Genomic DNA, 23,632 nt, shown 5'->3' on the forward strand with positions numbered 1-23,632 from the left:
GTGAGATGGAGCTGAAGCTGTCTCTTTAGTTATCGGTCATAAGTGATTGATTATAAATCGACCGGCTAAGAGTGCCGTGCTGCGGGCCGATGTGGCAGGCAGGGCTATAGCTGTCACAAATGCCCAGTCATGCAGCAAAGCCATAAGCAGTTTTTTTTGCAGCATGGGGCCAATGAACAACTCCCCAAAACCCCCTCCTCCTCTCCTAAACCCCAAAGCATGCCATTCACCCTCCCCCCGTCAGCCTCCAGCTTTTCTTCATGTGCACAAGCCCATCCGTGTCAACATAAAGCACAAAGCAGCCCACAAGGCCATGGATACTTGAGGAACACAGCTGACCATTAATTCTGCCCTATTTATGTCTGACCGTTCACATGGAGTGGTAAAGCGGAGTCATGCATATGTCTGCTCCGGGTTGGTTTTTTTACGCTAATTAGGAGCAATCAATCAAAAAAGCATCAGCGTGAGCACGGACAAGAGGCGAGCCGTGCCCTCAAGACCTATTACGTTATTTTTGAGCAGACGCCACTTTGACCAAAATTATAAGAAACCAGTCACCCAAAAGCGATGCGCTGAGGAAGCGCGTTTGGATTTGTTTCTTAAATTAAAGTGCTCAACTAAAGGAGAATGAGTATGCAATACAATGAGAGTGCTCATTTAAACATTAGCATTGCAATAGCGCCACCACGTCTCCTGCTTCTGTCCATGGCAGCACTACGAGCCCCCTCTGGCCATGCATTATTTTTGCCTGTCACCCCGATCCATGCCACCATGCACACTTCACATTCACATTCTAATCGATGTCACTCAGGTCAGACTTTTCAGAGGTTGTCCCCGTTTTATTCACAGCTTGCCTCTCCAGCTTTATAACCATATGTCATTTAACCCATTAACTCACAGTTCCTGACTCCCAACCGTCTAAACTTGGGATCACAACACACACAGCCCCCCAAGTGTTGCACAAGCTGTAGCTAGTCAGTGAGGTGGATAAGCTTAAAGGAATACTTCACTGATTTGCATTTAGCTTTATATTACTAGAATAGGTGTAGCATTTTTGAAAAATTGTGCTTCCCGACCTCAGTTTCCCCTTTCCATCTTCATTTCTTTTTTTGTAAACAGTGTCCGCCATCTTTGCTAACAGCTACGCTAACAGGACCAAGTGTCACTGGTGGCCACGTAACAAAGAAAATAATGGATATTTCTCAACTCAGGGCAAACTGAGGTAGGGAAGCACAATTTTTCAAAAATACTACCTCTATTCTAGTAATACAAAGCTAAATGCAAATCGGTATTAATTTAACTTACTACAAAGACTAAAAACAAGGGAGGAAAAACTAACCTGGCTCAGAGTAGCTAGCAAAACCAACATTTCTCTTATTACTAGGGGTGGGTCAATATATCCATTTGCTGATATATCGTCGTCCTGCCTCATGCAATACCCTAACTGATACGCCAGAGCAAATATCGTTATTTTAATTAACAAATTAAGGTGCTATAAAGTAAACAGTTCTTGCCAGTTTCCCCCACCAGGTGTTACTATGTCATGTCTCCTCACGGCAGTGCTGTTCAAATGAATGAGGGCAACGTGGGTGGAAGTTACCTGGCTGAAGAAGAGGAAGTTTACAGCGGGATAATGGTGGAGAAAGCTACATTAAGAGATGCCCTTTTGTTCTCTATGTTGTGAGACATCCTGTAATTGTTTTCTTCAGTCTGACAGATATCGTGATGTATCAAAGAATCGCTGTATCGTGATATTATTGGTATCGTGGACCATGTACCCTGTGATTCCCGCCCCTCCTAATTACTATAATATTTTCATAAAGAATTAGATTAAATATCCATGCAAACATAGTCGTTTTATAACTACAGACGAACATCAGCCACTAGTCCAGTGTTACAGAACAGAGCATTTATGGGTAGAAGTCGATACAACAGAGCAGTGTAACAGGTTTGAGCCAAGTCAGCGTGTTAATTTAACAGTAACTAAGGCAATGGTTTGCTCATCATGTCTTTCTGTTATGATAAAAGTGGCAAAACCATATTCATGTAAAATGCGCAAACATAATTGAAGCATTGGGACGTTGAGTTACAGTCTGTTTCTAAATTACATCATTTTTTCTTTTTACTTCCGCTGGAGAATCTTGTCTCACTCTTGCTTATCAAGTCACCGACTGACAATGCCATCGCTTTGTATCTTCACCACTTCAGGAAACATCCAAGATCACATTACGTGCTCATTCAGTGACATTTATTGCAGACAGCCAAGAACAAACTGAAAAGAACAAACTGAACAGCCAGAACAGTCAGTTTTAGTCCAAGTGACTAGATTGACTTAAAACAGTGAGTAACCATCGCAGCCAATTTGGTCCCAAATTAACTGTGTTTAGTCTGTGACTCAATGTGTGCTAACAGGACAAAGATCCGGAAACTGCTGTCAATCAAGTGAGTGTAGATTTACATGGAAATGCTGAGTCATGGTCATCTACATATGGAGCTTTGGTCTGATCCCCCTGAGGCTCCTGATGCGAGTATTGTGTTTTGCTGTTTAGTCGTTTTTTTTTTTTAGGCAGAGGAAGCTTAACAATCTAAAGAGGTCACATGCAGTAAGTGACATTATATATCTTCAAGGTATCAATATTAGTGTGTACATTACAATTAACATCCATGCAGTATTAATCATTTCTTGGTTTTGTGGTGCATAACAGACTAACTCATTTGATGAATAACTTAACTACTTCTGATGAATTCTCACAAAACTTATATAAGTAACTTTAGTATTTTATGGTGTGTAATTTAAATTTCCAATTCATACGCGGATAACTATTAAATTTGCACGAGGGGCAGAATTCATTAAGTTCCTTATGCTCTGTAGATTTTTTTTAATTATGACTGTGTCCATTATTTCCTCTGATGACTAATAAGACAGAGGCTTAATGTGGTATTATTATAATTATTACAGTGTACTGTTGCCATTACCGTAATGAAATTGATAAGCTTCATAAACGCACAGCAGTGAGAGGAGAGCTGGCGTGCCGCGAATCATTGTGTTAGTTCAATGAAAATCAAACTTTTAAAATGTGCGAAAACATGTGACAGACTGAATATGTACAAAATCAAATTTCTTAAAGTCAGACTAACGAGTTTATGAGTCTAAATAACTATTGCATGTATACGTTTGACTGGTTTCAGACAGGCCTAGATGCTCTGTGCGTTTCCCACTAAATGGTATATACAATGGTAAACGGTCTGTATTTATATAGTGCTTTTCTAGATGACCACTCCATATCCATTCACACACCGCCGGCACAGCTGTCAGCAGCAACATGGGGTTAAGTCTCTTGCCCAAGGACACATTGGCATGTAGGCTAGCGGAGCCAGGAATCAAACCCAGAACCTTTGAGTTGAAAGACAACTGACTCTACCACTGAGGTACCACTATCGAGCTTTAACGCAAGAAGTAATAGAATAAGCTGCTACACAGACGGAGAGAAAAAAATGGTGATATCCAAAACCAGGGCATCTTTATTGTCTTATCCACACGAAAACAGAACTTTCCCTTTACAATCTTTTTCTTTTTGTTCCAAAAAAACCACGACAGTGTTTCCGAGACATTCCTTCATACACACAAAACCCCTCAAAACAACTCTAAACGTTGTAATATAAGGCCTGTATGTGGCGCTACCACGGAAATGACCACAGGCCCATTTTCCCAAAAACATTTTATGGCCCCTAAAATGCCAGCACCATGTGGATAAGAAGCCGATATGACACAAAACTTTGTGGATTATCCTAAACTCATCCTGGTGTGTACAGGGCCTTCAGACTGACGACTAGCTCAAAGAATCTTGAAGTCAACGGATGGTACAAAGACACCAAAAGACACACGCAAAACTGTAGCGTGACTTCACTGTGCATGGAAACACAGTGAGTCAGAGCGACCAAATGGCATCAGAACAGCGATCCTTAGCACCTTGTCAGTGCGGCCCCCCCATGGAGCCCACAGGCTGATGGAATAACTGCCTCTGTGGCCTTGGCCCAGCCACATCTGCTACTCCCAGCCAGGCCTCCTGTGTTTGGGAGATGTCAAATACTTTCAAGCTGTTGTAAGGTGTGAACTGGACTGGAACAGAACATCTCAGCAGGGCACTCGGCATTTGAACGACTACAACGGGCACTATTTGTGATGCTCCTGCATGATTTATCTAAGCGTGTTTAAAGTGTTCATGCCTGATGAGGTTAAAAACTGTTCTTTGCCCTGTTATTTAGTGAGGAAGGAAGAAATTCTTTACAAAAGAAATCTAGTTGTTCCTTCATCCTGTGGGCTTCTTTTTTTCCAGCTTTCCCTGCAGATGTTGGGAACGCTGAGGGGATAGTTTCTCTCCAACTCTTTCTGTCTTTGCGCTGCAGACGAAGGCGAGAAGGCAGGGTTCCCAGCTCTGGTATTTGGCATGGCAGCACTGCTATGGACGCAGGCGCCTGGATATGTGATTTACTCTGAAGTCTTTGCCTCCTGGCCCTGTCTCTACTGACACTAGTTACCATTGTCTTCTCATCTTAGCCTACTCAGCCATAGCTGCTCTACGAGCCGCCCGTCTTTTGTTCTTGCTTCTTCCCCCACAAAGCTGAGTGCAGTGGCCTGTCGGTCTGCCTGGATTATTCATGAACAGCAGGGACGTGTGGCTGTGTGTTGTTGGGGGGTAAAGCAAGGAATGGGGGTTTGGGTGTGTGTGTATTAAAGGGGGGGGCGGGGGGCGGTCAGCTGTGGCTCCCAGTGGAGCCAGTAGATGAGGGATTGTCCTAAATAGTCTTCCTGTAGGAATGTGCAACTCAGGAGAGAAGAGGGGGTAGGAGGATCCTGACGGGAGCAAGTGTAATTGTTCCTGATTCACTCATTTATGTAGGTTAATGTATTAGGGCAGATTTGATACTTGACATAACAGATTCTACAAGTACAGTGTCGGATGCTGTCAAGTGGTTGGAAGTAGAAGGGAGCGCAAGGGTCAGGTCCATTTGTCCCACTCTTTGTCCTACAGCTTTGCACACTCTGAGCCACGATTCCACTGTGACTCATTTGTTAAAAACAAAGCACGTGACATCACCTCTCATGGTTTAAATCATGCTTTCAGCGTGAGCCTGGATGTGTGTGTGTGTGGTAGTTCCTGTGCTCTGGGTTCTATTCATTGAGGGGGGTTGGTAAAGACAGGAATGGGAAAAGATGGGGGGTGGGGACTGACAGGAGTAAGTGTGGGGATATGGGGATGGGCAACTGTGGAGGATCCCCCAAGGTACTGCCTCTTATGCCAAGCAGAATCAGTCCTTTTCCCCCAAGAAGCTGTGGCTAATGTGTCAACCTTAACAAACACTCATTCCTTTCACCCCAAACACCCCACCCCTCCTTCCTGTAAGTGCCTTCCTCTTTATACACAGAGGAACAGGGACTAAAAGACGACCATTGTAAATACGTCTACTTTGATTTGATGTTTAAAGTCTCTTGCTGTCTCTTGTGCTTCTGTTTTGTAATCTTTTTTCAATTAACGTTTTTAAAATGTTGCATCAATTGTTGTCTTGGATTATCAGTCACTGTCAGTGTGTTTACATGCATGCAAAGTCTGATTTGAGTCAGACTAAGATAATAATTTGGTTTTCTTAATGTCAGGGAAACACGTTAGTCCGACTAAAATTGAACTAGTCTTAGTCGGACTAACATACCTGGGTAATGCGATACATAGCTCTGTGTATGTACCAGAATTTCCTCCCCGGTCTTTGACCCAGAATTGGAAAGAGGCGACGTATTAACTGCGTCTTTTTGCAACCACAAGAGCCATGCCATGTTCACTGTTTGTTTTCTGTGATGTAAAGGTCAACAGGAAACTGATTCAATGCAGTAGCTAAGAAATACAGCGCCACCTATGGAGATGGCGTCAGACAATAATTCAATTTTCTCCTCCTGTCTTAGTCGGACTATGACCTTAGCTTGACTAAACAGAGTGTGACATATTTTAAACAATAAGTGTTTTTAGTATCATTTAATGTAAAATAGGGTGTTCTGAATTGTTTCTATGTCTTTAGGGTGACACCTTAATGTGTCCATGGACTATAGATGAAGCATAGACTGTGTTTTGCTGTAAGGATGCCCCCTATTGTTCTTTTTTTTTTTTTTTACAATTTCCTAATTTGCAATTGATGGTGTCAGTGTTTGGAAGTTCCCTTTGCACTTTGCTGTACTTGTTGTTGGCCCTCAGATGCACCGACGCCAAGAATAGGTTTTTGTTGATACCTCTCCGTTTCACTGTGGCAACCCCCTAAAAACCACTTGGAACGCTGCATGCTCTTCCCCACTACTGGACGTTTCTCTCCATGCAAGCACGCATTCTGTAATCCTTTAACAATTCACAGATTGTGTGTTGGAAAATATGTCCGAGCCTGATTATCTTGGAGGCAAACTTGGAGAGAGAGGGGGAAAATCCATTGCAGCCCCACTCAGATGAGACGTATAAAATGAGGTTGCATAAGCACATTTGCTGTTCGAGAAAAGGACGGGAACTATTGATTAGGTGTTTTTTTATATACATATATTGCATATGTGCAGTATTGACTGCGTCGTTGATGAAAACAAACGCGTTTGTTGGGTAAATATAGACTTTCCAAATCTGCTATCATGCTTGTAGGGGGAAATATAAAGACAGCTGTTGTTAAAATAGAGTAACGAAAATAATGTCCTTTTTACCCAGAGTGCATCTTCGAACACTATTCTAATAAGGATTACATAACCATGGCAAATCACCATGTCTTGAGGTTAAACAGTAGCTCTGTCTTTGCTGTGGGTTTAATGCTCTGGGGCTTAGTCTTTAAAGGCTCCTCACACACACACACACACACATGAACACTGCCAGTACTGTCTACGTTGTTCATATCCTGTTGTTCTGCATTTTTAAGTCCAAGAGAAGAAACCGTTTGCGATAACAGCTCCTCAGAGTCTCGCTCAGAGCCGACACCGAGGCAAATGTTAGTATGAACTCTGTCCAGAGTGAATCAACAGTTGTTTCTCATGTAATGATTTATTAGATGCAATTTCAAGGTCAGTGTTCCTTACTTTAAAGCTGCAGTTCGTAAACCTTTGGTGACCTGATTGAGGGAGCATTTGTGTGTATACAGCAGTAGCGCAGGGGCAATAAGTGTGCGGTCAAAACTGCTGTCGTTTCCAGAAGGTGGAATTCACTTCTGAAACTTTTCGTAGACACGTTTTTTGTGTGTTTTTAGTCCATACCTGTCTGCTTAACACGCTGTGTAGCACGTAAGGTATGGTTGCCAGGCGACAAAAAGATTGACAACTGTCTCTACAACGCCGTTATATTGAGATGAGCTTAATCAGCATTGTGTGCAAGGGTTTGATCAGAAGGCTTAATTATCTAATAACATCACTGGGAATATGTGATTATTACAGAGCTATAATAAATGACAACTACAACAAGAGTGCACAACTTGGTAAATATGCTCGACTGTGACACATTTCACAATTTACGTCACTCTGCCCGCCCCAATTTTGTGCCATTGACGTCTGATCTTTTACAGCACTCCTGTGACCATAAAATCCTCGTAAAAAGCTCCCACGGTCGCCATGGCATCCTTCAGGATCCCCTGTGTGAAGCTGAAAAACACAATAATGACAGAGGAGCTAACTAAAGATTCGTCTGAAACCATAGGGATCCCATGAGGCTTCTCCCGAAAATACACCGCATGATCTTAAAAAAAAAAAATCCAAAAGGCCCGAGCGCCTCTGCGTAAACACAGTGGGCCTCGGCCCGAGCGCTGAACACACAGACTTTGCCTTGCTTAACACATCTGGATGAATGGAGTGGCGTGTGCCCTTTCAGAAACACGTGGGACAACGCTCCCTCTCGCTGCTGTGCCACTGGGAGAGGACAGCTCTCCGACCGCATTCCTGTTATTGTTATTCTAATTAGCTTCCAGAAAAAAAAAAGAACAGAAAGGGGGGAAGAAAATGATGCGTGCATGCACAGACACACATCCACGGAGCAAAAGACTTATTTATAGTGTGTGAGCGGGAGGTGAAAGTGGTGGTGGTGGTGGTGGTGTAGGTGGGGGGGTTGTGTACAGTTAGAGCAGCCTTGTGTGAGGTAGAGGCCCTGATGCCTCTCAGCCAAGACACGGGGTGAAATGGCACAATAATCAAGAGCCGGGGGGGGAGTGGGAGCTGAAAGGAAGCTGAGCATTCACACACAGTCGTCATGAGCATGTCTCAAAGAGAAGCACACTACACTCCCCTCGTCCCAGTGCTGCTGTGGCTGCCTTTATGTGACAGCTGCGCACATAAAAGACAAGTGTCATAAACAAGAAACACACAAAAAAACAACAAAAAAAACAATTACACTGGAAACTGCAGGTTAACGTTTATGAACTGAGAAAGGAACGGGAGCCGATTTCACACCTGACGCAGCAAAACATACAGCGTTCAAAGCTAACGTCCATATTTACCACGACAATCACACAATGACTGTGTTTGTGGTGCAAGAAATGTTGAACCATGCAATAAATACAAGACTACGCCAGGGTTAATTTCCTGCTAACTTATTATAGATCATGCCAAAAGGCAGAGAGGTAGGAAATGAAGCACTTTGTCACAGAGCTGTTTAAACACACACCCACCTGAGCCACATTGATCATTTTAAACCAGCACATATTGAAAAAGAAGTAATGTTTAGTCATTTTTACCCCCCCTTCCCCCTTTGAATTTGGACACATCTGACACTGGTACATAGAATAAAAGAACTGTACCTGAACAGAATCTGAGAGAGTAGCAATAATGTTTTAATGTTTAATGTTTTGCACAATATTAGCTGTAAATAAAATAATAATAATAAAAAAAAGGTTATATAATATAAAATATAAATGTGTTTGTCCTATTTGACCCAGGCACATCTCAAAGTGCATGTAAAACAATACAAAAGAAGAACGATCAATGCTTTTAAACCTATCAGGCTATGCAGAGTGCTGCATGCATTCATCAGTTCTACAGAATGAATGAATGAATGAATCTCTGAGGGACAGTAAAATATATTGTTTCTCAGTGTTTCTGGTGGGACCACAGGCTGCGCCACCCCATATGAATAGGTCGGCACTAGGATGTGAAATTCCAGGCCATTCCAGGACATTTCCTTTTAGAGACTCACGTGTTAAACAAGGCTATGCTGTAGTATATATGCCAGGCCTGTATGTGGCACTGTAATGGTTACGTGACGTGTTTATGTGGCGCTAATGAAAGTTTCACTGCATGTATGGATTTCTGACGTTCTAACAAATCATCACGTGTTAAAATGCAACACAGTGAAAAATCACCAAGAAAAATGTGATGTTTACATCCACAAAATTTAATTCTAATGTCAGTATTAGTGTTAACTATTGCAATTCCCGATATAAATCATGCCAAATATGGGCAATTACTGGAAAACTGTATAATACTATGTTGAACAGATGAATTAGCAATTTCCTAGAGTTTTGTATGTTTCAATTAAATTTTCGGCATGTTAATTACAACCTATGCACACAAATATCTGCCAATATCTTGACGGACCACATCAGATTTCCTGTGATTCCGGGGAATGATTGGTCTTAATCTCCTCTGGTGATTTCAAATGAATACAGAATGAAAATGTCTGCTCAGCTTTGAGTTTTTACAAGAAAATACTTCTCTCTCCTGCTTTTCTTTCTTTATCATTGCGTCACCACTCGTTTTATTTATCCAGTAAAAAGAGTAAAATCTTCTGTAGAAATAGTTGAAATTTTGAACGCGTCCGTCTCAGAGCTGCCTTGAACGCTGGTTTCTCAGTGTCTGTGCACAGTTATAACTGGCATACTGGCAGACAATTACAATTGTAGCACTAAATGCCGCAGGGTCAGGGAGAGAGGCCCAAAAACCTCAGTGTGCTATTTCTCGATAGGAGCCCTGGCCCCCGATACCGCTGAGCCCTGGAGCCGTGCCAGGACAGTGATTTGAAGAATTCCTCTGGTTTCCGTGGCCCTTGAAGTGCCCTCTTTACATGCGATGTGACTAAAAAAAAAACCCACAGCGAGAAGAAAGATCACAGAGAGGCAGTCGCAGCTCTACAGCTGGCAACTGTCAACGGACACGAGACCTTCCTCACGTGACCTCTTGAACCGCGCGCTGCGTTTTTGGGGAAGGGATGAGCTCTGGGCAAGCACTTGTTTCAGCGAATAAAGAAAAATAGGGGAACAGCATCTACGCCTGTGATGCCGGAGCCCTCCGACCTAGAGACACAGATACTGGTTATCCTCTCGTCTGTTATATGCCAGACTGCCATGTTCACCAACATCCTCCCCCCACTAACGGCTTAATCTGGCTTCCCCCACCACCAGTGGTTGCAGCTACCTCATTAATGCCCAATCGTCCAGCTCTGGGACTCTTGTCGGCGGGGGGAGGGAGCCCATGTTTGAATTCTGCAAAGCAATTTGAATATGTAATGTGCCGGCTGAGATATTATCACCCAATCCCATTCGATGATTAAAGCACACTTAAATTGCACTCACTTACCATCACTTCATAAGCAGGTTAATCCGCCTCACAGATGTTTCATGACAACATATAGATTATTTCTGCTTTGGACGTGTTTTTTTTTTCAAATTTTCCTGGATTAAAAAAGAAAAAAAAAAAACCTGCACCTCCGGTATGAAAACTGTCTTTTAAATCTTTCATGCACAGAGACAACAGGCGTAGATAGACATGAGGGCTCCCTGGGGTTTGCCAGTTCCCCTGTCTCCTCCTCCTCCCCCTCCCTGAACAAAGCTTTCCCAGTTGCGAGCCTGACCCAGTAACCTGGCTAGCAGCCTGAGGGTATAGAGTACCGCGTCTTAGGGCTCGTGTGAGCACACAGTGCCAACATTTGTGTACAGTCCTTTTCGTCAATTTAGTCGGCTCCTGCAGGGATTAGAACAGCTCGTTTTAGACGGGGCCCGGATTGTGTGGTAAACGTGCAGTAGCAGTAGCAATGGCAGGCAGGGTCGGGCTAATCTGGCCTCGACACTGGCGTCTTTCTTTACGTCCGCTCCACAGGAATGTCCCTGTGGGTTTTTGTAGCCCGTGTACCTGCTTTCTGTATAAACTATGCAATCCAGGATATTTGACAAGACCTAATATAACTAAGCAAATCTGTGACACCTTCCCCTCAGGATCTGGGCTCGGGCACAGGGATCCCGGTTTTTGTTTGCCATCAGCCGCGTTCACTAAAATTCCAATGTTTCCCCCGAAATTGTACAAATGTGTGTCAACAAAAGGTGCTTGGAACACGCTACAGGAGCTTCTCCTGTCAGCTCCATATTATAATATACATACATACGTTTAAAATTCTGGATAATATCCAAGTGTCTATCAGTCAATCTTTATTAAAAATGGTATCAATCATTTTCTGTGATAGTAGACGTGTTGTTAACAGCTTCATAGTTAAATAATAGTTCATAAATGGTCTAAAATGACTGAATTGTACTGATATCAGTAGATAATCGGTAGTTTGTACCATTTCCGTGCGTATGAAGCTTTTTCTTGAAATGATGCCATGTTCAGTGTCCAGACAGTCTATTATGGTCTGGGATTGGTCAGGTCTAGGTTCAGCAAATGTCATGTGCTGGGAACAGGTGACTACCAAAATATACGGAATGAGGTCTTTAGTCCAAAATGACAATGCCAGGATTCACTCACTCACTCAAGCTCTACCACTTTATCCTCCACATTAGCATTGCCGTGTCTGCTGGGGCCAACCACAGCTGACATAAGGCAAAAGATGGGGTACAACCTTGATAGGTCCCCCAGTCCATCCCAGGGGCCAAAAACACATGGACGAACAACCATTCACACTCACACCCACGGTCAATTGAGAGTGTCCAATAAATGGACTGTGGAAGCTGGAGTTACTCGTAGAGAGGAGAACATGCAACCTCCACACAGAAAGGCCAAACCATGATTCAAAACCAGTGACCTTCTTACTGTGAGGCAACAGTGCTAGCCACTACCCCTTTCGTGTGGCCCACTGCCAGTATTCATCGGGCTCAAATTGTGAAAGAGCAGTTCAGGGAACATAAGGTGTAATTTTCGCCCATGGATTGTCCACCACAGAGTCCAGACCTTAACACAGGAGTCCAAAAACATGAATGCCGCTGTGGCCTGAACTAAATGTTGTGACATTTTGAAGCATTTTGAAGCCACGAGGAAAGCATCCAAAACTAAAAGGTAGTCTAAACAAAAAAAGTCAAGTGTGTGACTTTGTTTTTTCAGTTTGGCCGCTGTATGTGCACAGCAACTCCACCATGTCTGAAAACACTAAACTCATCCTGACATTTGGAAGGTCGACCTCCTCCTCCTCCTCCTCGTGGACGCACGTGAGCGCGCGACTCGAGAGTCAAATAGAGACGTGCAGGGGGAGACTGTCACAAGTGCGCTCCACAGCAAATCAGACCCAATTAGAGCATTCAATTTCTGAGGCATTAAGGGAAGAGCATGCAAAACATCTTACCCCCTGGCTCCCCTTGAAGCAAATCGCTGGCTGACTCGATAGCGATGCCTGAGGAAAGAGAGACGGAGAGAAAAGAAGGAACCTGTCATTGATTCAGAAAGAGTGATAATCAAATGGGAAAGTCAAACATTACAAGAGATCATATTAACATTATAAGTTTCCTCATGAAAGGCCAAAACACCACGATGAATAAGTACTATCATATTTCTCTTTATTGTTAAAGACCACACAGGTCAAGTTCTTGTGTCTTTGACCTCGTCCATGGGCCCAAATAAAAGCTAAAGCGGATCCCAGTGGAAAGACTGGTCTTAAGAACCACAGTGAACCTGGTTCTGTCTTTAAAATCCTTAATAAAGTGTTGGCATGATACCTGGTTGCTAGGGAGAGAGTATGATCTGTGATTAGCTGTGCCTGTGACTGATAGCACTCTTAATTTATTATTAATGGTTTGGGGGGAAATATCTCCCCTATCAAGGAGCGTTGCTCTGATTTTGCAGATTTAATATTGAATGGAATAATAAATATTACATGATGTCATATAGTGCTGTATGTTTGTGAGGGTTCTTTCAAACACAGTTGTAGGGCTCAATAAAACCTGGATCATGAGAGGGTTTGAGATTAGCAGGTAAAATTATTTTGTATGATTAGTTATAATGTGAGAATAAATTCACAGTATTTGCTCGAGCTGAAATAAGTGGTCAATTTGTGTGCTCCTAATTTTAATTTGTAAGACTCCCTTGATAGAAGTGTGAAAAACTGCAAGAGAACATTTCTCGATGTCAATTAATAATTGAAATTTTGGGGATTTAAGAATCACTTTTGCTGGTGTTTTTTCCACCATTTTGGATTATTAATGCATATGATGATTTGTTTGAGAATCAGAAATCCACACATGCAGTGAAACTTTCATTTAAAGGGAATGTTTTTGGATAGAAAACAGTCTGCATTGATACTAGCGCCACAGAAACACACGCCATGTAACCGTTACAGTGCCACATACAGGCCTGGCATATATACTACAGTCATTTTGGAAAGCTTTAAAGGGAAAGTTCTGTTTCCTTAAATACAAAGCCTTAGTTTCTAAATGTCGATTTGGTGACATATACCATTATCAAAATGTGCCGGGTGGGAGGAAGTTACCTGGCTGAAGAAGAGGGAGTTTACAGCGGGATAATGGCGGCGAAAGCTACACTTTTATCCTGCACTTTTAACTTTTCACGATAACATTTTTTTATTTTCTTCAGTTAGACAGATATCGTGATGTACCGCAATACGATTGCCTTGCAATATGTTGATTGTGACAGAATCGTTGTGACGTGATATTATTGGTATCGTGAACCATGTATCGTGTATTGTATTGTGAGGTATTCTGCGATTCACACCCCCGGTTGATAGTTTAGTCTTGGCCAGAAAGAACCGACCAGAAAGTGAAAGAGTCATTGTTTTCTCACACAGTTACGTGCTGTACACGAGTTGCTAATACTTTGTTTCTTTCTATACTTTTTGACACATTTGTGTCCTGGGGGAACAACATAATAACACCAAATATGATTTAATTTTGTGCTTAATTCACTGTTGGAAATGTTAAGGATAATCTAAGAGTACATCATGTACGAAAAATGTCCAGTTTTTTGTTGTTTTTTTACAGAGCAAATATTTAAATAAATAGATATTGTGAACATCTACTGGTATCTTTTATTTAGGGCTGCAATGATTATTGATTATTGACAACCTTTCTGACTTTACAACTTCTTAGATGTGAATATTTTTTTGTTTCCTTGCTCCATATAACAGAGAAATCACTAAAACCTATTAAGACTGTTTTTTTAGGACAATATAAGACATCATTTCGTGGCTTGAGAGACACTAATCCACATTTTCTGACATTTTATGGACCAAACAAGTTGCAGCTCACAGAAAATGTGCATAATGTTTTGTAATACTGACAGACGTACAGTACACGCCTCATATGGATAAAGGGGAGAACTGGCACTTGGTTTTTTTCTCCACTTCACACACTGGTCCAGACTAAAACGCAGTGTTCAAACACAAACTGGGCCAGCGGCATTCTTAAACTATTCCCGATTCCAAAAACACTGCGGTGATGTGGACGGCAGGCGCACCACCCAGAGCTGAATTTATGTGTTTTTACACAATAACAGAGTAATGTGGATGAAAAGTCTCTCTGCACTCGCCGACAACACAAAGCCATGATCATTTTTAATAGAGACTCTGTGCAGGTTTAAGGCTCCTTGCAGGATGAAATCTCACACCACAGCGAGACTCTTTTACAAGGAAACTTTTCTTGCTGTGGCCGTGAAGGGAGCTGTCAGGCCATGTGAGCTCTGAAGTTTACTCTCTCTTCACAGACCAATGAGCTCTGGAGCTGGGCGGGCTTCCAGGCGTGTAAAGGGCAACAAACAATTATACACAAGGGCTGAGCAGCAACTTGCCGAGCCCTGCGGCCCAACTACAGTCTCCACAGACGTTCACACATGTATACAGTGTTGTAATGTAACACAGTACAAAGACTTTGTTACTCCACTTAAGTGCAAAACTCACCTACAGTATCTGTACTTTACTTTGTTATTGATATTTCTAGTAACTTTTACCTTTTACGTCACTACATTTCCTCTAGCTATCTTTGTTACTCGTTATATACCAACTAAAATCAGAAGAAGAGTTGGTATTATGGTAAGTGTTTATAGAGAGCTTTGCTTTACACTACAGAGCTCCCAAGCTCTGGAATAAGTTGCCCTTAACTGTCAGGCAGGCTTCTTCTCTTCCTGTTCTCTTTAAAATCTCTTTTAAAGACACATTTGTTTTCAATCTATTTTGTGCGCATACAGATTTCAGACTGTACAGCACGTTGGTGCAACTCTGTTGTTTTCAATGTGCTTTATAAATAACGTTAAGTATCAACATCACTTTTGATACTCAAGTGCAGTACATGTCATATAAATTAGTTATAATAATATATAATATTATATATTATAATAGTAATATTATTTAAAAAAAAAACTGACTTCAACTTCTACTAAAAGTCATTTTCTGGTAAAGATACTTGTACTTTTACTCAAGTATCCGCCTAAATGCAATTTATAGAAGACTGTATAATACATAATACACTTATTTGTTTTGACGGCTCACGAAAAGCAAAGCAAATGCTGCTGCTGCTGCGAGACAAACTGTCTTATCATGCGTTTCTCTGGGATAGCAAGCGAGGGTAGATTTAATGATTCCAGTGTAATCTAATGGACCATAAAAGCAAATGATAAAAAACAGTCTCCTGATCCACAGGAGCACAATTACACTTGCTTTTGTGCTCATTCCCCGAGCAGAAATAAAAACAACAACCACTTATTTCCCAACATTTCCAACACTGATGCGTATAATCGAAATAATAGCTGTATGTAAATACAAACAAACAAACAACAACAACAACAACAACATGCTTTCCAAAGCCGACATCATCACAAACCACTGTCATATGGGAACTTTAACACAGACATAAAAAAAAAATCCTTCTCCTTCTCAGCTCCAAAATAAAAAAAAGATGTATACTATTATTTTGCTTAATGTGTCATTTAATGCATCCACACTCTCTCTGGTTAATGGCAGAGAATCCAAGTGGACAATAAATCAAGCTTGCGCTGCCTTCTATTGTAACAGAGCCAGAATAAACCAGCGCAGCCTTCGTGCTGCGACCAGCGCGTATGTGCGCGAGACATAATCCGTCCACATCAAAGTATCACAACTTTACTTCGTTATTCCAACAATAAGAAGAAGAAGAAGGAGAAGAGGCAACTGTGTTTCCAGTCTCCGGACTTAAAGACAGTGGATACGGAGAGAAAATGAATACACACACACACACACACACACACCAACGCTCCAAAAGTTGAGTCATTTCTCGTACCTTCAGGTTCTGGTGGGCTTCCAGGGTCCGGATGGCGGTGTCAGTCAGTTTGACGTGGTACAGAGTTTGGTTCGGAGCGTTTTTGTTGATTTGGCCACAGGAGAGCCCATACCGATGCTCCTGTGTGAGCGCTGCCATTTCTACAACTGAGCCCCACTGGTGACATTCAGCCTGAGACGTCACAGAGAGAGAGACAGAGAGAGAGAGAGACACAGAGAGAGGGGGGGGCGGGGATAACACGCACTCACACACACACACACACACACACAGATTGGCACAGCTATTCTTCTGAGGACACTGCATTGACTTCCATTCCTTTAGGACAGACTAAATATAGCATTATCCCGTGTCTCCATGAGGACCACTGGTCCTGACAAGGTCTATGCGGGGTAAAGGTCTCAAGACGTGACAAATACAAGTATCATACATACACACACAAACTTGTTTTTATATTTTAGTGGGGACACATCATAGACATAACCCACCCGGAATTAAAATCTTATTTCTTAACTTTACCGGTTCCTCACAAATGAGGTTCTGCCTCACTAGGACCAGGTTTTGGTCGGGTAAAGGTCCTCAAGAGGCCACAAATACAAGTACACGCACATAAATACATACTTGTTTTTATATTTTAGTGGGGACATATTGAAGACATAACCCACCAGAAATTCAAATCTGATTTCTTAACATAACCAGTTCCTCAGAAAGCAGCTTCTGCCTCACTAGGACCAGGTTTTGGTCTCAATTAGGGCTACTGGTCCTGAGAATAAAAGGTCATTAGGTAACAAATACAAGTACACGTACACAACATTTTAGTCCTTACCATCACAACTAAGGACTACTGGTCCTGAAAAGGTCAGTGCGGGGTAAAGGTCCTCAAGAGGTAACAAATACAAGTGCACACACATAAACACAAACTTGAGATCTTGAGGGTAACCAGTTCCTTAGAAATGATGTCCTGCCTCACTAAAACCAGGTTCTCTTTGAAGACTACTGGTCCTGATGAGGTCCGAAAGAGGTCACAAATACAAACACACAAACTTGTTTTTATATTTTTATTTTTACTGGGGACACATTCCCTAGCTCCTAACCTCAACCTCTTTACTCGTCCACTTCCACAGAACTCACAAGGACAAGGTTTTGGTCTCCTTGAGGACTACTGGTACAGACATGATCAGTGCTGGAAAAGGTCCTTAAGAGGTAACAAATACAAGTACGTACACGGAAACACAAACTTGTTTTTATATTTTAGTGAGGACAAATCGTAGAGCAATCCCAAGCGTCTAGCCTTAACTTAACTTCAAATCTTTTCTCCTTAACTTAACTGGTTCCTCAGAAATGAGCTTCTGCCTCACCACGACCAGGTTTTGGTCTCCATGAGGACTACTGGTACAGACAAGATCAGTGGCAGAAAAGGTCCTAAAGAGGTAACAAATACAAGTACACACACAAACCTGTTTTTATACTTTAGTGAGGACACATCATCTATGACCCCTGATCTCCTTACCCTTACCTTAACCATAACAATTACCACAGTCCAAATCTTATCTCTTAAATTAACCAGTTCCTCAGAAATGAGGTTCTGCCTCACCTGGACCAGGCTTTAGTCTCTATGAGGACTACTGGTCCTGACAATGTCAGTGCTGGAAAGGGTCCTTAAGAGGTAACAAATATAAAGTACATAAACACAAAGTGGGGACACCTCATTCCCTTGCCCCTTACCATAACCTTAACCATCACAACTAAGTTCCTAACCCTTACCTTATTCACAAAACCAGGTCTTTACCCTGAAAGAGCCCTTCGACGTTCTGGGGCCTCTCAAACTTAATTTTTTATGGGTTTTTTTGGCCCTCACAAAGATATAAACACATGCACACGCACTTTGACTTCAGCTTTTCAGGTCACCCTCGTTGGCCACTCGGGTCCCCAGAGTTTCCAGGCTGTATTTATCTGGTCTCTGATCTATTTTTTCACCCTGTGTTAAATCCAAAATAAGTCTCCCTCTTCCAACTGCATTTTAGAAAATTCGCCCTTACACACGCTGTAGTTTTGAAGCTGACAGACGTGGATGTTTAAACATACGGCAGCAGACAGTCGTGAACAGAAGTAGATGGCATTATTCAAATGTGCAGCTCTGGGTGTAGAAAATGTAATCACGTCCCATGAATACCTGCTTTTATCCACAAGTGATTGTTGAGTAAGTATCTGGACTAATTTAACTAACAGTACTCAAATTAAAGAAGAAATCATACATTTTTCAAAATGTAATATTATTATTCTGAGTGTAATTAATACACTGATTATCTTCTTATTTAATTAACTGATTAGTTTGACATTTAATATACGTTTGAGTGGCATTTTACGTTATCTGGCTGAGCTGGTTCAGGCTAGTTTCCACACTGGTATAATCCTTCTTGATGATTTTAGGAACGTACCATACTGTGCTTCACATCATCATCATGCGTTCTAATCTGAAATTATCTGTCGAGTGAAAGCCGCAGAGTAAAAGAAAAGCCTCATACTCGCCTCTGAAATTGTGATATGTAGTTGTGCAGAAATAGTAATACCAAAACAACTTAAAGGTTGTTTTTAAAAAAAAAAAAAAAAGGCAAACACGGATCTGGATTAATTTAATCCAGATGGAACACATGCTTTGAGAGTGAATTAAAGATCACATCCGCGCGGCCAATAAAGGAGTGTTTGTTTACAAGGAGAATGTCAATGTTTGCACTGAAATGGAAATATGATGAGTGCCGCCATGAGTATTGGTGCATTAAATGCGAAATGAAATAAAATATGCTCCCTGATATTGCTGAGGATTATACTGTAGATCACCTTTGTTGACTCCAACACAGATGGTTTGGAGCCAAAAAAAAATCCTCAGCTTTAAGAATATCCTATATATGTGGGGCCAATTTATTAGGTACAAGGGGCACCTAATTTAGGGAGGTCTTCAATGTTTGAAGACCTCCCTAAATGCTTACCTTGGTTACCCCGCAAAAAGCATTTGTGCCCAGAGAACAGCTGCTTATTGGATATTTTCCATTTTTTGGACCCTTCTCCGTGAACCAACAACTATGTCAAATTCACATAAATCACATTTCTCCCCCATTCTGATGCTCTGTTTGAACTTCAGGGGGTTAGGTGGTCTTGACCACGCCCACACTCCTACATGGTTTGAGCTACTGCCATGTGATGGCATGGATAATAAAGTGATGAGATGTATCTAATAAAGTGGCCGGCAGGTTACAAATGTGTAAATGTTTAACCTGCACCAATTCCTATCCAAACTATCCCAGAATTAAGTATGAAAATCATGTAAAATCCGATTCTCCGAGACGTTTACACCATCAATGCAGCATACACTGTGTAATCTGTAATCCCGTTTTGGTTTTACAGTGTGCACTCTTCAAGTGTTGTTCTCAAAAAGTGAAAATATAAGAATCCCCCATTGTAGTTCAGAGCAAAGTAAGTTAGTGCTTGTATCTCCCGAGATCTTCCTGTTCGATTGCATTCATGGAAACAGCGTTATTGGACGCAGTGGTGAAGTCATTAAGAAGCTTACAGGCGTTCTGACAGATTAGGTTTTTCTCTTCTAATCCTGCAGATTACCTCTGCACAAGCCTGTTGGCTGAGAGTGCTGCTGCACTGTGCTTCAACGTTTCTCTGCATTGATAATTTATCGCGTCACTGTCGTATCGTTTGGACCACGTAGACTAAGACGGACACAAGTGGGAGACAGAGAAGGTCAAAGTGCAGATCGACTTGCAGCTCTGCAAACTACAGAGCTGCAAGTGGGACGCGGCTGTAAAACTGTGAAGGAAACCGGGATTTAGGGATGTATTCTGAGTGGGATTTAAAGGACCGCAGCATGGATTTTTGTGAATATTGCTCCACGGTGATATTTTTTAATTTTTACAGAGTGTAGGAGGTAGAAATTGATCGACAACAGAAGTACAATCGTACACGTAGTGGAAGATTGGTTCGACAAGGAGGATTAGCTCTTTCGTAGATGGTGTCCATCGCTCTCTGCAGTGAAATGGAGACAGAGCCACGTTGTGAAAAGCATGAAGACCCTGCAATGGAGGCCACAGAGTCCGAGGTGAGGCAAGCCGTCTCTGAGTCTGTGGACAAGGACGGTCACACTGAGCTGCCCTGTGGGCCCTCAGAAAAAGGCAACGAGCTACGGAGCAAAGAGGAGACTGAGATAACAACCGTCTCTGATCCTGCACGAGAAGGTGGTGAAACAGAATGCGAGGAGGAGAGGAGGAAACTGAAAAAGACAAACAGCTGGAAGATGGTACGATTTCAAGACCCATCACAAGACGACGAGGTGTCAGAGAGGGACAGCTCAGCAGAGGGTCTCTTTCCAGATTATGCCATGGAAGAGTGGACTTCCTCGACCTTTGAGGAGCTGTTCATGGCAGAAGACTGGCAGGACATCACAGGTGAGGACACATCAATGACAGACTAGTGCTTTAATTGCTTTTAATTTCGTTTCACTAAAGAAAATGTGACTGAAATCAAACTTGTTGTGCTTGTGAATGTTTCTGATCACCAACATCTTGACCCCGCTTCCTCTCCTGCATGACCTTCTCCTTTTCCTAACGCAGAGGACCGGCTCTTGAGGAAGAAGGTACTGAAGCCTGTGGCCCCGCACGCCGTGCGCCCCACCTGGGGCCAGGAGGTCACCATGAAGATGCAATGCATACTGGAGGACCGAACTGTGGTGGAGAAGGACTGTAAGCTTGTCTTTATTATCGGCGACAGAGATGTAAACCAGGTGAGTCCTTCAAAATCCCCAAGTTTTGTGCTATTGATACATTCAGACTATAAAAATGTTCGTAAACTACCATCAACAAAACAAGGTCATGGTGGATGATTACATTTTGGTAGTTATGTGGTTCCGAATAAACCAAATGTGTGTATCATATTCTGGGACAATCAATCCAGATAACATACACAGTGTCAAGGTTAATCATACTCGGTGGTGAGGGAGCATCTAAGCTGCTGATAAAATCTAGTGATTGCTGAACCAAGTTGTAAAAAGTTTCTTTTATAACCATTCATGGCTAACGACTGTGCTAATGGCCGGAAGACGAACGCACGTATCATAGAATTTGCACTGCTGCCAAAAACGAAGCAGAAAAAGAGGAAATACTGTTGTGTTCACACTAAGACCCACACGCAGAAATGTGTATTCATTTGACAGACTTTATCAACGTTGTGCAAACCCGTCTGACAGTGAGTGGTTTGACATTTGCCTCCCTGGCAGCAGCTTTAAGGAGCAATAACAATGTGGAACACACAGGATTTTGTGTATTGATATGAAAGAGCTGCAGGCACTTTTAATTAACACGTTGCGACTTTGACACCTGTAGGCCCTGGAGGAGTGTGCCATATCCATGCAGAAGGGTGAGATCACATTACTGCTGGCGGATTCACAGTACGCGTATGGGCGTTTGGGAAGGTAAGTACTCTCCAGCTCTTGTGACGAAGTACAAGTCGAGGCAAGATTTGGCCATTTATGTTTTTTTCCTTTTTTCTATCTGATTGTAATCTCAGTTTGTGAGAGCAGGCTTCTTATACCTGTCGCTGTGGGTGCAGCCTGGTTATCCCAGGGTTGTGGGGTTAATGAACCATAAACAGGAGCAGATGGCTTCCTCCTGACACCATTCAGAGGCAGCCTATCCACGGTGTGTGTCTAACCTTGCAACCTATGGGAGGAGAGCACTCATGTTACAGCCAATGGCTTAGGTTTATAACCTTTACACCATTTAAGAGCCAGTATAAACACAGTGGAGATAGGTGTGTCGCTGTTAAGAACCTATTGTTTATAGTTTTTGTGTTGACTCAAGATGTGGGCACGTGAGCTTTGCATGCGCCACCGTGTCGTGATTTGATGAAACTGTGTTTGTAAATGTACCATTAAAAACATTGGTTTACAAAAGCAGACCTGTTGCAAGAGAAAATGTGTGTAATTTGATTTAATTTGTCTGCAGATTGTCACAGCCGGGTTGTTTTCTGTACTTCTGTGCGGCTACTACTGTATAACGCTTCTCAGACTGTATATGAAGCTTTTTTTTATATATATAAATAGCCAAATTATGATGAGTAATGTAACTCCGAAATAGATGCTATCAACTGCAGTCATTAGTGTGTAACAATATTAGGTACAGCAGTACTTACAAACACTCAGTGTCGAGCCATGTGTGGTTTGTGAGTGTGCAGCAGTTCTCAGTTTACATAAAAGCTCAATAGACCCAAACTGCCAAGCTGTACAACTCATGCAGAGCTGTGCAGAGGGCGAAGGCATATAAAAACATTGCTGACAGCATAATGCTCACATGTTCTGAAAACATGATGTTGTTGCTTTCACAACACTTTGTTTCGACGTGTGTGTGTGTAGTTGGGGGTGTGGGAGGTGTGTGTGTGTGTGTGTGTGTGTGTGTGTGTCTGGAGTCTCGCCCTCGGTCTTAAGTGGAGAGGGAGGCAGAGAAAAGGGGGAGGGGGGAGACAGTGGGAGCTTAGGTAATGATTGTTTTGATGCAGCTGATTAGGGTTGTGTGCTGTGGAGTCAGATCTTGCGTGTCAGACAATCAGCGATGCCAGGTCTTTAAACTTGATTCACTCACGGGGGTTGCTCGTCGCCCCGGATCGGACTTTCTCTCGTCACGTACATTAAATGTGCAATATAAAATATGAAAATAGAGACAATATGCTACAAAATGCCATGTTGCAAACTTAAAGGTCTCAGCTGAAGGACTGAAGGTGAATTTAATGTCAGATATTGAATATTCCACTGATAATTATGTTTGTGTAAGTGTATAATCCTGTCGTTTGAATAATCCTTTTATATGTACACAAGGGACTTTCTTGTCACAGCCACAGCGTGTGCGTTAAAGTGGAGGCGTACAATGCAAACAAAGGTATATGAAGGGCCATCGTAGTTCCCTGACACGCTTGAGTTTGTTACAATCACCTTAACATGTCACCAATTTTTACACACTGGAACTTTAACTGATCTACCTACGATGAAAACTGAAGCTAGATCATGGATCACCTTTTATTTTACTTTAGGGTTTAGTGTACCAAACCATAGTGTGGCCAGAGAACTGTGTGGTAACTGCTTGGTGGAAACATGGCTAAAGCCAGACTGTTGTAGCTTTGAACG

General features: G+C 42.2%; 2 protein-coding genes across 4 annotated transcripts in view; one reads left to right on the top strand and one right to left on the bottom strand.

Moving 5' to 3' along the window:
- Positions 1-16,628, bottom strand: part of LOC122776126 (RNA polymerase II elongation factor ELL) — a 28,548-nt gene extending 11,920 nt beyond the window's left edge. The window contains exons 1-2 of the mRNA XM_044036507.1: positions 16,459-16,628; positions 12,543-12,590 (exon numbers count right to left, since the gene is read on the bottom strand). Coding sequence (XP_043892442.1) covers positions 12,543-12,590; positions 16,459-16,596 — 186 coding nt within the window. The 5' untranslated portion in view covers positions 16,597-16,628. The remainder of the gene's footprint in view (positions 1-12,542; positions 12,591-16,458) is intronic.
- Positions 16,629-17,868: 1,240 nt separating this feature from the next.
- The window catches only part of fkbp16 (FKBP prolyl isomerase 16), a 32,755-nt gene continuing 26,991 nt past the window's right edge, over positions 17,869-23,632 (top strand). For 2 of the 3 annotated variants that reach the window (XM_044036510.1, XM_044036512.1), the window contains exons 1-3: positions 20,141-20,906; positions 21,072-21,241; positions 21,840-21,928. In XM_044036510.1, coding sequence (XP_043892445.1) covers positions 20,471-20,906; positions 21,072-21,241; positions 21,840-21,928 — 695 coding nt within the window. In that variant the 5' untranslated portion in view covers positions 20,141-20,470. Of the gene's footprint in view, positions 17,886-20,140; positions 20,907-21,071; positions 21,242-21,839; positions 21,929-23,632 lie in introns of those variants that run through there. The other variant, XM_044036511.1, reaches the window with a different exon arrangement.

The sequence above is a fragment of the Solea senegalensis genome, linkage group LG10, assembly GCF_019176455.1.
Source record: "Solea senegalensis isolate Sse05_10M linkage group LG10, IFAPA_SoseM_1, whole genome shotgun sequence".
NCBI lineage: Eukaryota > Metazoa > Chordata > Actinopteri > Pleuronectiformes > Soleidae > Solea > Solea senegalensis.